This window comes from Aptenodytes forsteri, unplaced genomic scaffold (assembly GCF_000699145.1).
Source record: "Aptenodytes forsteri isolate BGI_AS27 unplaced genomic scaffold, ASM69914v1 Scaffold273, whole genome shotgun sequence".
In the NCBI taxonomy this organism is placed as follows: domain Eukaryota; kingdom Metazoa; phylum Chordata; class Aves; order Sphenisciformes; family Spheniscidae; genus Aptenodytes; species Aptenodytes forsteri.
In genome coordinates, this window is record NW_008795041.1 from 287,715 (window position 1) to 303,805 (window position 16,091).

The 16,091-nt window shown below is 40.2% G+C and overlaps 1 protein-coding gene across 1 annotated transcript; it reads left to right on the top strand.

Annotated features, from left to right (window-relative positions):
- Positions 1-289: 289 nt before the first annotated feature.
- On the top strand, positions 290-13,794 carry ZRSR2 (zinc finger CCCH-type, RNA binding motif and serine/arginine rich 2). Its single transcript, XM_009276869.1, has 11 exons — positions 290-364; positions 1,417-1,496; positions 1,654-1,756; positions 1,941-2,049; positions 2,381-2,467; positions 4,654-4,692; positions 6,509-6,624; positions 9,534-9,747; positions 12,053-12,108; positions 12,267-12,376; positions 13,018-13,794. The coding sequence occupies exons 1-11, from the start codon at positions 345-347 to the stop codon at positions 13,497-13,499; spliced, it is 1,416 nt and encodes a 471-aa protein (XP_009275144.1). The 5' UTR covers positions 290-344; the 3' UTR covers positions 13,500-13,794.
- Positions 13,795-16,091: the final 2,297 nt, after the last annotated feature.

Here is a 16,091-nt window from a genome sequence, read left to right on the forward strand (position 1 = left end):
GTGCGTGCCTGGGCTGAGCCCCGTCCGGCCCCCTCCGCAGATGATGGGATCCCCGGTCCAGGCCTCCAAGTCTTTGCAAGCGCCCGCGCTCCCGGCTTGCTGGAGTGGCCTTGCTCGCCATGCCGTGTGGCTGGAGGGGAGGCGAGCCCCAGCCCTGAAGCGGCTGGGGCGCTGCTGCTCCTTGCGCTTCAGCTGTTTGCCCACCTCCTCGTGTGCTGCTGTGGCCTGGGAGTGAAGGGAGTTGCTTTCTCTCTTCCTTCCCTGGCCTTGAAGAGCACCTAAGAAAGCCTGGGAACTGGGAAGGAGGTATCCTCGCTTGTCAGCCCTAGGCACCTGCCGAGCGGATGAGATTCGTTTCAGACAGGTGACATTACAGGAGGAGTCGCTGGGCTTGCTTGATCAGCGGTAGAAGGCTCAGATGTGGGCAGAGCATGCAGTCAGGCATTGGTCTTTGAGGGCAGGCGCTCTGCTGCCGGGATAACCACCACGGTGTTATTGATGGCATGCACAGGTGTGCAAATGGTGAGGTTGTGAGTAACCCTGAACGGAAGGGTTAGAGATGTGGGTGAGGTTTTGGCTGTCTGAGTTACACCTATGGTATCTTTTACAATTACATACTGCGAAACAGGAAGATTTTGATCTCCCGTCAATATTTGGCGTGGCAGAATGACAAGAGTTGAAGATCATCCCTCCCTCCTGTTTTTCTGTTACAAACTGGCTAGAAAGAAGGGAGCTAGAATGAAAAATGACAGAAAAGAGGTTGATATGAAAAGGCTTTCAGATACTTAAGAGAGTTTTTAACCATAATGAAAGCATGGTGCTGTTTCTAGGCAGCCTTGCAGAGCTGTCAGACAAGCAAGGATGAGTCTGGCCAAGCTTCAGTAGCAGAAGAGTAGACCTGAGCATTATCTGTGGTCGTTGTTAAGTGTGCTTTTGTTATCCCTACATTAGGACTGCTGCCTGTAGAGAATATCAAGGGAGAAGGGAAGGAACTTAAAATTTCATACCCTGTAAAAGAGAGGAAGACCAGAATGTGCCAAAAGGTGTGCCAAAATTACAGGGTAGGAGATACCCAGATTTTTCTCCCTAATCTTACCTAGTGACCAAGTTTCAGGAACTAAGGGAGATGTCATGGAGTTGGTGATAACGTCAAGTACTGCAGAGCTCAAGAAGGATGAGACCCTCTGTGTTGTGTCCAAATGTGATCGTTGCTGCTGTCCACATGCAGCTCTAATGGCATAGCTACAGATTTCAGTGTTGTGTCAGATGTCCCTGTAGAGTTACTGTTTCATACGAATAGCTGTTAATTTTGCAGTTTGTGGGGTTTTGTACTGCTGATGTAAATTGAGTGCATGTATGACAGTAAAAATCCTTTGTTTGGCTGTTTTAACGTAAATAATATTCTCTCATCTTCAGCCATCAAAAATATAGAGCTATTCTGAAGAAAGAAAAGCGAAAAAAAAAGCGGCAGGCGCTTGCCAAACTAAGAGACTCAGGTAACTCTGAAGTGTTTTGTATTGTCAGTGGAACTAGTAGCGAGTCTTTTTTTTCTTTTTTTTTTCCTTTTCATTTTTTAAAAGGATATAATTTTGTGTATCTTTGCTGACTATAACATCCAGTTATTTAGATGCGTTGTTTTGTGTTTTTTCTCAGAAGCTACAGAAAAAGATGAATCGGTGTCTGAGGAGGAAGAGGAAGAAGTGGAAGAAGAGGAGGAGGAAGAAGAAGAAGAAGAAAAAAAACTTGAGGCAGAAAGGTGAAAAATCTAGAAAATGGCGTATATGCAGTAGATACATTTGTAGTCAATTCCATTTTGATACTTTGAAAAGTTTCAGTATATTCTGTAAAATAGAATCCTTTTTGAATTGTATGCATGACAATGGCATCGGTTGTGGGTAGTCATTAAATTTTGTCTAAGTGGTATCTGGTTTCCTTGGTAGACAAAAACTACATGAGCAGTGGTTGCTGAGAGAAGAAAAGGCCCAGGAAGAGTTCAAGCTTAAGAAAGAAAAAGAAGAGGCTGCAAGAAAACGTCAAGAAGAAGAAGAGGTGATGTATAAACTGAGCGTTACTGTTGTGCCTGGCAATAAGGTAGACTTAGTGTAGTATTTTTTACTGTTCTGTAGCGGACCCAGTTTTCTTGATGTTGGTACGTTTGAAAGCATAAGCTCTTCTTTCTTCCATTCTAGAAGAGCAAAACTGGAAAAAAAAAAAAAAGACTCTCTAAAAGGGTTTTTGTCCAGAGATGTAGTTGCTTATGACTGGATGAAAACTTAATGGTCAAGGAGTTGTAATACAATGTGGTAGTGTTTTGAATTTGACTGATTATAAAGCATTTGTTTCCTTAAATAATTTTTTAAAATATTTTTTTATCATAAAGAGGAAGATCAAAGAAGAATGGGAAGAGCAGCAAAGAAAAGAGAGAGAAGTGGCACAGCAGAAGCAACAGGAGAAGAGAGAGAGAGAGGTGATTCCTGGCAGTGGGAGGATAAACATGTTACATATCCTCTTACATTATCAGATGCAACAGTCTGCATGTTGAAGAGGGATTTTGTTCAAATTAGCAAACGTATAAATGTGTTAGTTACTTCTTTCCATTCTGTCTAAATTCCTGAAACTGTTACTCACTGTTAAAGAGGATCTAGTGAATCCATATGCCTAGAAGGGTAACTAGTTTTAACGCATCTGGTTGTTCGTAGTATGTAATTTTTTACAGCAGTTAAGTACAAAGGCATGCTGTGAATGCAGGTTCTGATATGTGCATTTTTTTGCATCATGCGTTAAAGATAATCCTTACTTAATGTCCCAGCTGAACATAGTCAGTGTTGAAGAAAATGCCCAATGAGGATATGGAATACGGAATTACATTGCTGCTGTTCCTTAACACAGTTCTTAATCAAAAGATATATTACAGCTCTTCTTTACCTGACTCATCCAACAGGACGTATCTTTTTTTCAGAGCTCCTTGGGTGGAGGAAAAAAATGATGCTGAAGATACTAGTCATTGATAACATTTCTGTTAACAATACATTCTTCTTAAGTTTTAGAAGTTGAATGACCTGGATGTGAGATGTGCTGTACAGAAATCCAATGTGAGGACTGGCCTATTGCCAGTAAAGGGTGATTGCAGCTTTCTAGGATCCGGTCATTTTAGCTTCTCCACAATCACAAAAGATTCCAGTCATTTCACTGGGAGGTGTCTTGCTACTCTGTCTGGTAGCCACAGCAGGAGAAGAGACAGGAGCAAACAGTATTGTCTCCTGCATTTAATAGTTGGTTGTGTCACTGATTGTGTAAAGCTTGCACAAGGAATGAAAAAGAACAGCAGTTGTTGTATTTCCTGTCTTACTTCCTCTTCTGTGGAGTGTCTGTTTCTCTCTTCGCAGAGTAGGGAGAGAAAATGATGGTCGCGTCCTTTATTTAAGGTTGAGATATAGTTCCAAGAGAGCTGAACCATGCTAACAGCAGGATTTTGTTCCTTCCCTCTCCTTGTGTCTGGGTTTGTCCAAGCCCTCAGTGGGCTAATTTGGTTCCCTGAACTAGATGGAAGCCGCTTGTTGGTTTGTTTGTGTCGGTTTTTTTCTGGGTTACTATTTTGCTGGTTTAGTGAGCAAAATTGGCTCACAGAGGGCATTGACAGGCACCCAGAGGGAAACCGAGTACCCAGCTGGAAGCGGAGCCACCCATTTCAGCAGCGGAAAGCTGTTCAATTGATTTGGCCTGTCTCTTGAAATGGCAGTTTATTCAAATTCTGACTTACTGATTAAAAAAATATTTTTTTTTTTCCTCCCTGAGATGAGAAAATAGATTTTCTGGTTTGATGGTTTTGGTTTTCTATCTATCTATTTATTTATTTAATAGGGTGGATAGTATCTGACATACTTGATGATTAGTACCAGATGCTGTCTGGGTCCTCATCTTGGATTGCATTTTTTTATTTTTATTTGCTCTTCCTCCTTTTTAATTTAATTAATTCTCTTCCAAATTAGAACAGTACTCGCGTATTTTCTTGTATTGGTTATGTTTAAATGTCTTTTTTTCTTGGAACTTCCTAGAATAATTTGTTAGAACTAATTTCCAGCCAGGTCTGGAGAGTGACTTTATTGGTTTGCTCAGCCCACTTAGAAGAAGGAAGGGAAAGAGTATCCTTATTGTTTTCCTGTATTTGGAAGGCTAGATAAAGTGAACTATGATATTAAAGTTTCTTAAGTTTTAAGTTTTGCTTTAACAGAGGCTCACTAAGCAATGTGTTTTTCTGTGTTACATAGAACATTCTAAGTTAAAAAGTTTAGTGCAACTAAATGACTATGAATTGAACTGTAACCAGACTGAGTACTAGAGCAGGAGATATATTTAAGTATTCAGTAGTTCAGTGATAGTTTTAAAAAAGAAGAAAATGAAACTTTCTAAGTTGTCTAGCATTTAGATTAGAAAATCATCTACATGAGGGTCTTGTCTGATGTATCCTTTAACAGCTTTGTAGTACGTGAATTGCTACAGAGCAAAAGAAAAACTTGGTTTTTAAAGCAAACCCCATCAAACTTTTATTACGCATAATCATTGAGTATTGTAAATTAGGTTCTTAACTAAAGAAACCAGATGTTTTGCGTGTCCTCGGGGTTTTCACTAGTCCTGTGTTTGCACCATTTATAGGCAGCTGTGCAGAGGATGCTGGATCAAGCTGAAAGCCAGGTATGCTCAGAGACTTTTTGAAAAAGAACTGAAAAGTAATTTAATTGCCATCCGGTGTTTGCCTTCTAGCGTGTTGTCCATCTGCTCTCAAGAACTTAATGGCCTGAATAAATTTAATATGAAGTGGCTTGCATGAGCTGTAAACAATTATTTACTGGGTGGAACATAATTAAGCGTATTTCTGGCTGGTTGGTGGCAGTGCAGTTGTGCATACTCATTCCTGTTCAGGAGATCTGAGTTAAAATACTGCTGTGTGCTGTTAAAAAAACACTACGCATGATGGTTTATTTGTGAATTAGAATTCTAAATAAATCTGTCAGTCCTTCTGGGTGGCAAGACAAACTTGTATTTTTAAGCAGATGGCAGGCTCTAAATAAAAGGATTCAGCAGTAGAGGAGGGCACAGATCCTTAAGAAGGAAAAAAAAAAAGGTGGGGGAGGGAGAAGCTGACTGCTCTGGTGCCTGGAAGAGCACAGATCTCAAGCTGGCAGTGTGTAGTAAAGAAAACTGCAGTCTTCATTTGAATCTTAGAGAGGATGAACTCAGCCTTTCCTGTTGCCTTAAAGAATAATTTGGCTTTTTATCCCTGTCATATGGTTAAACTTGTGAAGACTCTTGCTCTGCTTAAGCCACTGCATGAATCTGAAAATTAAGTTTTAACTTAATTAACCCGTTGTATGTTGATTGCCATAGCTACATTGGAGTAGCATTCAGTTCCAAATCATGCTTAAACAGTTTTTTAGGTAGGGAATCTTAACTCTTTTATTTCATAATATGGGTAGAAAAATGCTCTGAACTATCACCTGCCCAGAGCTCAAGATGTATTAGCAGCCATTTCTGCAAGGGAATAGGCAGAAATGTGGTATGTTAGAAACTTCATTATGGTATCAGTTCAGGGGTCAGTTACTTACTGTTGAAGTGACAGTGCTGTTTTGTTGAAAGAAAATTATGGCTGAGAGTCATGAACAGAACTGGTAGCAGGGTCAAATGCTGCTTGTAAATAAACAGAGTTTTCAGTTGATTTAAAACAAGAACTTAGACCTGTAAAGCTGACTATCCTTTTGGCTAACAAAATGAAAATTCCCGTTTTAAAATGTGTATTCTGTTTGTAGTCAGTCAGTGCTTGCAACTTGATAATTCCATTTGGAATTAAAGAAATCTTAATGGCCCGAGATGAGCAGTGTGGAGGCTTTTAATTCCAGTGCTAACTACGAATTTAATTTTTTTTAATTCTGGCCTTTGGCAGGTTACTTTTATTTTAGCCTTTTCTAGCTGCATAAAAAGTGATAGTGATAATCTTACTGAGCTTTGAGCTGTTGCAAAGACAAGTAAGTAAATAATCCTAGCTTTCTATCTGCCAGGTGTATAAAGCACTGCTCAGTGGGTCCTGGAGTGAAGTAGGTAACGGGCTTGCCTGAATGGAAGGAATCTGTCCCAATATTTGTAATTCTTGTAGATGACAAATGAAATCGTTTGAGGAGCAAATATTATTGCAGCTCTTTTGGTTATAAAATCTTAAGCTTTTCCTTTAGCAAAAGAAAACATCCAGTTTGTGATTTTTTTTGTTTGTTGTTAAAAAGAAATCATGAATATAGACTTGTTCTTAAAACTGAACAATTATCAAGAAAAGAGGTTTTCCTCACCAGAGACCTAAGGCACTGGGCAGCTTTATAAAATAATGCTTAAAATAGGTTCAGCTTGCCTTGTAGTAACACAGTGCTCATAATTGCATGTGGATTTAATTGGTAGTTTTATTTTGACGTTACATTTCTTTATTCTTTTCTAACTTCTGTGTATCTTAATGTTTTTTCCACAGCTGGAGAATGGTGTGACCTGGCATAACCCAGAGCCCCCCGAGAATATAGGAACAGAGAAGGATAGAGCGAATTGCCCATTCTATATTAAAACAGGTTCCTGCCGATTTGGAGATAGGTAATCAATTGAATACTTACCAGCATAGAAGTGTTTTGGAGAGGTGAAAGGGAAGCAACTTCATTAGGTCGTATGCAAACTGAAGAAAAATTGCTATATGAGTTAGTTTCATGTATTTGGATGTGGTTCGGTTTTTCATGATGGAACGAGACCTTGAGAGCAAAAGCGTTGCCTGGCTGGAATTGAACTGTTTATTGTTATAAACGGCATATTATTGATGGTGCATTCTGGTTACATTGGTCAAACTGACTTTTCCTTAGCTATGACAGATGCACAGATACATTCAGACAGAATATACTTGATTTCTGCTATTAGTACAGGCCTGATATATCAGATACTGTCTTTTATCTTGTTTAATTTGTATATGCTGCATCTTCTGAAAAATAAAATCAAATCTCAAATGGACTAAAGCAAATTAAGGTACATCTGCACAGTTGAGAAAGCTGCTGTGTAGCTCCCAGAATTCTCCTGTTTGTTTACTGTTTAAATGTGTGATACGTTCATTCTTGATTTTTTTTTTTTTTTTTAATACTCTTACGGGTGCCCTATCTCGGAAAGGAAGTATAGTAAAAGGCAAGAAGAGAGAAGGACGAGAAGATGATCAGAGATGAGGAACAGCTTCTGTAGGAGGAGTGGCTAACTAGTCTAGACTCTACTTTCAAAGAGATGTGGAAGAGGGCTGTGGTAGATGAACATTGAACTCATGAGTAGGATGGGGAGGATTATTTGCATTTACTATGAAATAGTTTAATTAGGTGTCCCTGAGTGTTTACCAGCTTTAAAAAAAAAAAAAGTACTTTCTCATATGAAAGAAATGGCAAAACTTGTTGCCAGAGGACTTAGAGGAAGCCAAAAGTATAAATGGATTCATGGAGTACAGGTTCATTGGTGACCATTACAGATGATGACCCAAATGCAGCATCTGGCTAGAAAATCCCTGAATTTTTGTGTGTGTTAAGGAGGAAAAATAGCTCAGCAGGGAAAGACTTGATACTTAGTACATGAATCTTCAGCATTAACTAGTAAGGCTATTTTACTAACTTGTATCACTGAAACATGTGTGGTCCATCTATTGCAGTTTTCTTTATCCTAGAAGTAATTTGTTTTAGTGTGATGTATATTGTGGATAATTATGTGATAATTCAACTCTGTGGAAGCTTCAAGTCCACATCTTTTCTCTATTCTGAAGTATGTGTTGAATTCCTAAAGAAAACTTTGGCCAGCTATTTCGCTGCAGGCAGCATTTTTGCTTTTCAAATGTTTAGTTCTTTGTAATCTTCACAGTATTTTTGTTTCAGTGGTTTTTAATGGAGGTTACCTCCTTGGATTAATAATGGCTTGGATAAAAATCAGTTTTGCTTTGAACTATGAATAGGCTTGGTAGATAAATACTGAGAAACATCATATTCTGCCCTTCTCTCACCTGTGGTTGTCGATCTCAGCTGCCTCTCCTTTGTCTTCCTTCCTCCTCCTCACATACCTGCTTCCTTCATATGCTGGTCACTTTAACCTCTGGTGTTGACATTAAATTGAAGGACTGAGATACAGCTAGGATAAGGACTGGAAGAATGGGTTGGAGGCTGAAATGGACCACAGCAGTGAAAAATTGAGAGCCGGTGTTATCAATAAAGTAATTGTTGAATCTTGTCAAAGCTCACTATGTCTCGAAGAAGCTAAAAGTGGCTGAGTTCACTGTTACTAATTTCCCCAGTAATTCAAACACTAATATTTTGTAGTAATACTGGATTTTGGGTCATTCATTTTCCTTGGGGATCCTTTTGTTCTGTCATGTGCTATATTCATTTTTGTACAGACAATATTGGTTGGGTATAATATTTTGAGTTCTATCATTCAAATAGAACAGTGAAATGAGGCAGCTTCTAAAATGTAAAAAAAAAAAAAAAAAAAAAAAAATTAATTTGTGTCTCCAGTTTTAGTTTTGGTGTTTTGTTTTTTGAAGTCTAAGGTGCCAACCAGAAAGTGAGAGTCAATTTCTGACTGACTGGATGCAGAAAGAAACTTCCTATCTTAAGTCTAGGTTGTAATTGCCCATTTTGAGACCTGACCTCCCTCCAATTTGTCTGTGCTTTGCCAGTGCTAGATAAAGAGAGTAGACTAGTCTGACTATTTTTCTGATCATGTCATGAAAAGGAGAGATGTGTTGGAGAGTGCATGACCCAGTTGCTCGGGGAAGTGTTTGAAATGGAGATCATAAAGCACAGTGAAATAAACATGGAGGCTAACATCTATGTTCTTACTGAATCTGAAGGTTTGTGGGGAAGAACCGTATTTCAGCATGTGAGGGAGGCAGCCTGAATATGATGGATGGTGAGGGAGATCGAATACTTTTATGGCTGCCGAGAAGATGCAGATTAAGATAAGACTTACTTACAAGACGCATTTTTTTAGAAGTGGAAAAAATACCGATCTCGGACTCGTCCAACTTCAGGTCTAAACGTGTTTTCCCTCCCTCCCCATTCCCCCATATGATGAGAACAACTTCAGTAAAAGTTGTTCAGTTTGCAAAAAGAAGAGCAGGGATTTGCTTTAAAACGTCTTAAAAGATTGTCAGTAGTCTTTCTGTAAAGCCCTTCAGAAATAGAGAACACATTTAACCCCAGTAGCCTAAAAGAAATTACTTTAGCTCTTGTTACTGGTATCTATAGCTTTTGCAGACGTGCCTTTTTCAGCAAGAATGTACTTATGCATGACAGAAAGTGTTAAGATTATACGCAAACTCACTTCCAAAGATTTGTTTTAATAATTGAAATATGTTGATCTTCCACTAATGGATTTTTTTTTTGTAATAGCTGTTACTCAAAATGGCAAGTGTTTGAAGTTTCAACAAGTGCATCTTCTGCTGAAAGTGCCAATCTTCTCACTTTTCTTTCTTCACTATAAATGTCCAGGTGTTCTCGCAAGCATAACTATCCAACATCTAGTAAGACACTACTCGTCCGAGGGATGTTCATTACTTTTGGCATGGAGCAGTGCCGGAGAGATGACTATGACACGGACGCGAGTCTCGAGTACAGTGACGAGGAGACCTACCAGCAGTTCCTGGAGTTCTATGAAGACGTGCTCCCCGAGTTTCAGAACGTGGGGAAGGTTGTTCAATTCAAGGTATGCATCTGAGTGTAATAGCTTGTTAAATATGTAACATATACCCCGTAAGTTGTGTTTTACTAGCCTTAACAGGAATTGTGTCCAGCATGCCCTAGCTAAATGCCATGTACATGAGAGAACTATACAGTGTCCTTACAGCAAAAACTGGTGCATCTCTCATGTCACCAGTAAACTTGGCACTGCTGTTACAGAGCATTGTCTTACTCTGGGTGAATCTTCTCTCCCGTTCCCCCTGAGCTGTTATAAAAGCTTGTGCTTTTATATTGCAAGTTATTCATACTGCTCAACAGTCGACTTACGTCACAGTCCTTTTTTTACTTAGCCCGTGATAAGCCCCAGAGGGTCAGCTAAGACTGTTAGACAATATAAATATATCTGGGCTACTGTATTTGTGCCTAAGGAATGAAATAGTGGGGGTATAAAATGTATTTGAAGTGTACACCCAAACAATGTCATTTTAGGACTGGTTGGATAAAATAAAATGTAATGACAATGAACTGAAAAGGTAGTAGATATTTCAGTAGGAGGAATTGTAAAAAGGTAAGTTACGTAAATGGTGTAGCAATTTGTCATCCATCCGTAGTTTCTGCGTTTGGTTTGCTGAATGTTCTTTGCTGAATTTTTCCCATTTATATTATAATTTCTTATGGGGGACCTGTAGATGGAGACCTTGGAGATGAATGATGTGTGTTAACCATCCCATGTTGCAGCTTGGATGGTGAAATCTCCTTGTAGCAGAACCTACTGCAGCATCCCTTTCTGCTTGCCATTTCTGAGTGTTTTCCTGCAGTCACCAGGAGGCACGCAGTGCCTTTTCTCCTTTTGTTTCCGTCTACTGACAGCTGCCTCAGAACTGAGACTGTATTAGCATTTCAAGCAAGAGGGAAGTAGAAAAAGTGAATTTTCAATAGTCGTATAATGAGCTTTATAGATAAGAAACCTTCACTTGTTTGGAGGATTATCCCCTCCATATTTTGACTCACGGGATATTAGCAAGCTGTGCTCCATCCTAGAAGACGGGATGTAGATTCCCAATGGAGCGTGGGTTGAAATGCTGTGTTACCATCAAACTCAGATCCTCGACTTTGTATCGTTGTTATATGCAGCTGTGCTAAGTTGCACATACTTGGATCCCTATGACTAGTAACGGGGCAAGAGTTTTTGGTGTGGCATTTCTTAGCTTCTGAAGTAATTGTGCAACTGTAATACGATTCCCATGGGCATTTTCATTATACTAGAGATGCTTAGAAATTACATGTTGGCTGCAGGGATCTTAGCTGTGACTGAGTTGAGTCTCTGCTACCGTTTAGAATCAGATTATACACACCCCTCTTCCAGCTGACTTCCCTTTCCAGTGTAGCCCAAGGTTTTATTCTTGCTTTTCTTTCTGGGAAGCTACTCCAGAATCCTTACAAAACACACTTCTTTTCCCAGCCAAAAGTGTCCATGGTGAAATCATTCTTGCTTCTTCTTGTGTTGACGTTGTTTATCTCAAATAGTTTGACTGCTTATTCGGTAAAACTTAACTATACAACTGCTTGTTGTCGTGTCTGAAGCCCCTGCCTAACCCGGTGCACAGAGAGGTATTCTCTGAGGGCCAGTCAGGGTTCAGTGATGAAAGGAGCCACTTGCCTCATTTGGTGCGGATATGGGAAGAGGCCTGGGGGCAAAAGAGGCTGGGCTCACGGTTCTGCCCTGGAGAACTGGGTTCTAGCCTGCTTGGGCCTGCCTGTTTCAGAATCCTTTGTAACTAGCAACAAGCTTTTTGGAAGTTAAAGTGTGTGTTTTTGAGAGCTTTAGATACACTACTTTGAATGCTAAATTATGAAAAAAAGGTGTTTCAGAACTGTACAGTGAAAGCTAGTGACTTCAGCATCTCACAGGGATGCTGTGAAGCGAAATTGCTCTAAAGATTCTCTTACCATGATGAATCCCGCATTTCCACATGAGGATACTACTAATTGTTTTCAGAGCAGGATTTGGCTGTCGCACAGTAGGGCTGGCCCAGACAAGTGCGAGACAATTGAGTACAAGCTGTCTTGTGGAGTGAGTGAAGCAGAGGTCCCAGTGTTAATCAAAGCATAATGCTGGAAACAGTCAAACATAAGCCAGAAGGGCTTTTTTTTTTTTTTCCCCCTTCAAAACCTTTTATTTGGCTAAAACTAAGTGTTCAGAAGAAAATCACATGTAAGTTCATGTTGATGAGCTGTCAAATATCGGAATGGCTGCCATCTCCACGTGCATGAGCTGCTGTATAGCATAAACCACCTGTTGCACTAACTTAATGTTTCCATCCCCTTAGGTCAGTTGCAACTATGAGCCTCACCTGCGAGGAAATGTGTATGTCCAGTATCAGTCGTAAGTACTTGCAGTCTTACTAAGTTTTAGCACTGTGAACACTGTTTGTATAATCCAAGTGATTCGTTCCCATACTGTAATGGGAGCCTAGAATTGGTAAGTAACATCTTAAATGATTGTATGACGATAATGTGATGTGTGATTTTTACTTTTTAAAGGGAGAAGGACTGTCAGGCAGCTCTTGCCTTATTCAGTGGACGATGGTATGCAGGCCGACAGCTTCATTGTGAATTTTGTCCTGTGACAAGGTGGAAAACTGCTATATGTGGTGAGTCACATAAACACTTGGAAAAGAGAATGTGTTTTATTGAAAGAGTACTTACGGAAGTGAAAAAGAGGGAATTAGCCTGTAGCTTTCAGATCTGCCTAATGTTGCAGTTCATTTCTGTTTGGAAGACAAATGTGCTAACTTGCTTGTGTAGATCTAGGAAAGAAAGGGAATATCCATACCATGTCACGTAAGCGTCTGAATCATTCTAGTGGATTTGCCTTGGACTGGAAAAGAAAGTTTGGATCCTAGCTTTGGAAATAATAATCTTAAGGTGGAACTACAGGAAGTAGTAATTTATCTCTTTAAAAAGCAACAGCAGTTTCTGAACCATCAACAGTTCTTAGCAGTAACTATCACATTTGACTTATCTATATTTACGTTCTTAGATTAAGGTAGTAAAATTATTTATGAAAATCGTTTTAAGCTAAAACCTTCACAGGTGTTAAAAAGTTAATTCCAAGAAAAGTACATATTGAAAAATAATCTTGCGTGAATTAAATCGATCGGTGGTCAGATGCATGTTTTCCTGTTTGAAGAAGCAAAATTCAGTTTAGTAAGTTTTTTTCCAGTAGGTACATAATGAAGAAAGAGATTTAACGGGTCCGGTTCATAAAAAAGCAAACCCTAATCTGTTGCAGGCTTATTTGAAAGGCAGAAGTGTCCAAGAGGGAAACACTGCAACTTTCTTCATGTATTCAAAAATCCAAACAATGAGTTTTGGGAGGCCAATAGAGACATACGTATTTCTCCTGAACGGACTAATCAGTTGTCTAAAAACTCTGAAAGGAGAAACAGAACGAGCCATCGTGATGACTATTACAGCCGGTCAAGGAGAAGGGGCAGCCCAAGCCCAGACCATTCTTACCGCAGAAATGGAGAATCTGAGAGAAAAAAGAATCGCCGCAAAAACAAGAGGAGGCGCCGGTCTGGCAGGTCAAGAAGTCGAGAAAGGAGGAGGTCTCGCAGCAGGGGGAGAAAGAGGAGAGGCCGCAGTCGCAGCAGAAGTCATAGTCGAACACGCAGTAGGAGCAGAAGTCGGAGTTCCTCTCGATCCCGGAGCAGGGGTAAAAAGAGATCGAGCAGCAGAGGAAAAAATAGTGAAACTCCCAAAACAAAGTGAGAATTACTTTTAGAAGTTGCTAATTGATCAAACATAGAGCTGACAAAGAAATCTTTCCAGTAGGGCACCAGTTATATTTGAGTTTCAAATAAAGTGTTCTTGCACATTAAAATGTTTCTTCCTAATAAAGGAACCTAGTTTATTGTGTGCCGAGCTTCAGAAAATTAAAAGTTTAAGTCCTATATAAGGTGTGAATGTCAAGTACTCTAGCTATTCTGTCCCTCTGAACTGCTGCAACATCTGGATGCATACCGAGTACAAATAGAAAGAGAAGTAAAGCTTATTTGGTATATGCTTATTTCTGTGTTATGTGTGTGTTAAGTGTTTACTGTCCCTGTAAGGAGTTAGTACAGAACAGCCAGTGTGCTGTAAATTCACACCACAGCGTACTGCAAATTGAAGTCTGTGTAGAAGACTGCCATTTATATTTTCCGTCTGTTGATGAGAAAGCTCTTTCTAGACAAAGTAAATATAATCATGAGTTGGAGAAAAGGGATCTAAAAGGCATCACTGTTTGATTGTACAATGCTTGCCCAGTAGGAGCTTTGTGGTCATAAGTCTTGGATTTTTCTCTCTCCCCTGACTGAGCTGCTGAGCTGATTGCCTGTAGGGATTGCGGTAGACTAAAACCAAGTAGGAAGTACACAGAAAAACAATCCATTTATTCAGTACCTTAATCTTCAAGTAAGAGTGGAGACCTTGCACTTGTAATCCTCGAGTGAGGATAGAAAATACTTTGCATACCTCTTGGTTGCATACCATTTGTAGTTGAAAACAACCTGCCTAACCTGGGATGGAGCGGTGGACAAGCGTACATCTGGTAGCTGAAGATGCATATATGTAGTTGTGAAGGCTCAAGATGATTGCAGAGTGGCTAAAGAAACGGAAGGGTTTACACCTGAAACAATACTTAAGGTTTTTTGGAGAGGAGGACTTGACTTAAAGCCTTTTTAGGCTTATTTTACAAACAGTTTAAGGCACCCTACTGCCTAACTTCCCCACAGTCCAGGTGGAGAGTAGGGTACGTAAAAATGAAGTTATCGGGACAAAACCTTTTTGACGTGACAGCTGTATTAGCAAAGTACCTGCAATTAGATAAATCCTTACAGATATTTCTTCACTTTTAAATGAAAGACTTGTGCTGTTAGATGGACTGTACTTCACACTGCTTAACATCAGGTGTTTAACTTGGGCACCTAGGCGTCCTCAGACGCCTGGAGAGAGCAGTTTGTGGCACTGAAGGTGCAGGTGCCCTGAACGGTCTGCAGAGATACCTCCCTCTCTTTAGCCTCTCCAAAGAACCTGGGCTCCTGCCTTTAGAGTACGGTTCAGACCACCGAAATTAGAAGCCTAAAGCAGACACGAAGCGCTCCCAAACAGACAGTTGTTATGACTCCAACAATACAACATAAAGTCCCGTAGAAAATCTGGATATCCCAACTTTACGATAGCATTCCTCACAGCAAGAATGTTTTTCCCCCAGATAGTTAAGAGTGAATGAACATTGCTCCTGGATATAATATATATATTTTTGCTTTTCTAAACGCATACTGCACCTAGCATGCTGATTATACATTTTCCTTCTTTCATGTGTAACTGTTGTCCGATACGGAGTAGTACAACAAAAGTGCTATATATTGATGTTCAGTTCAAACCCGACTTTCACTATATATTGTCATAACTGTAGGCAGAATTGTAGCTTAGTTAATTTGATTAAATGTTTTAGTTATTAACAGATGTAGGAACTGTAATTTAATAGCATAACTTTTGAAATAATAACTTTGTTTGAAAGGCATCTTTCCAAGGGTAGACAGCACCAAGTTTTAAATTATATTTGAGAGATGTGTGACCGCCAGTTTCTCATAATGTCTCTTTTTCTGACTAGACCTTACAGACGGATTTTCCCCTGGGTTTCTATTTTTTCATAGATGCTCACTTGTCTAGTTGGGTCACTTGTGCAGAATGTGGCGAACTCCGGTTCAGTTCCCTGGAGCAGAATTGAACTGGCATTCCCTACTTGCGGAGACGCACCACCAACGGGCCAATGACATCTTCCTTTCACTGGTGCTGCCTTGCGCCCCCCAGCTCATGCTGGTCAGCTAGCCTGCTGGTTAAGGCTCTCGGGTGGAAGAGTTGACCTATGCCATCTGTAGTCCGTTGTACGTCCCGCGTCACGCTCTCTCTGAGCGTTATCTGAGCGAAACCCATTACCGGGCTCAAAGAGAAGCGGTGGAATGGGTGGTGGGAAGCTGTGACCAGTCGGGTGAAAGAAGCAAAGCAGACCGCTGTAGGATTAGAAACCAAGTGCCGACTAAGACCCATGTGAGAATTCCACAGGTAATATCGGGCTCCTTGTCCCCACGGTTTTGTAATGGGATCTGGGAAGCTGAGCTGCTGTATTTTTTTAAAAAAAAGTTCTTAAAAAAGACGACTTGCTCAGAGGTGCATGTAAAAATTTAAATATACTTTATTTCTGCTACTATAATGGCTGAAGCTTCAGCTTTTTTTTCTTGAGGTCTGGACCCGAACTTACTGGCTGGGGGCGGGGCGGGGGGGGGGGGGGGCGGCGCAGGTGCGGAAGCGGGGACGTCC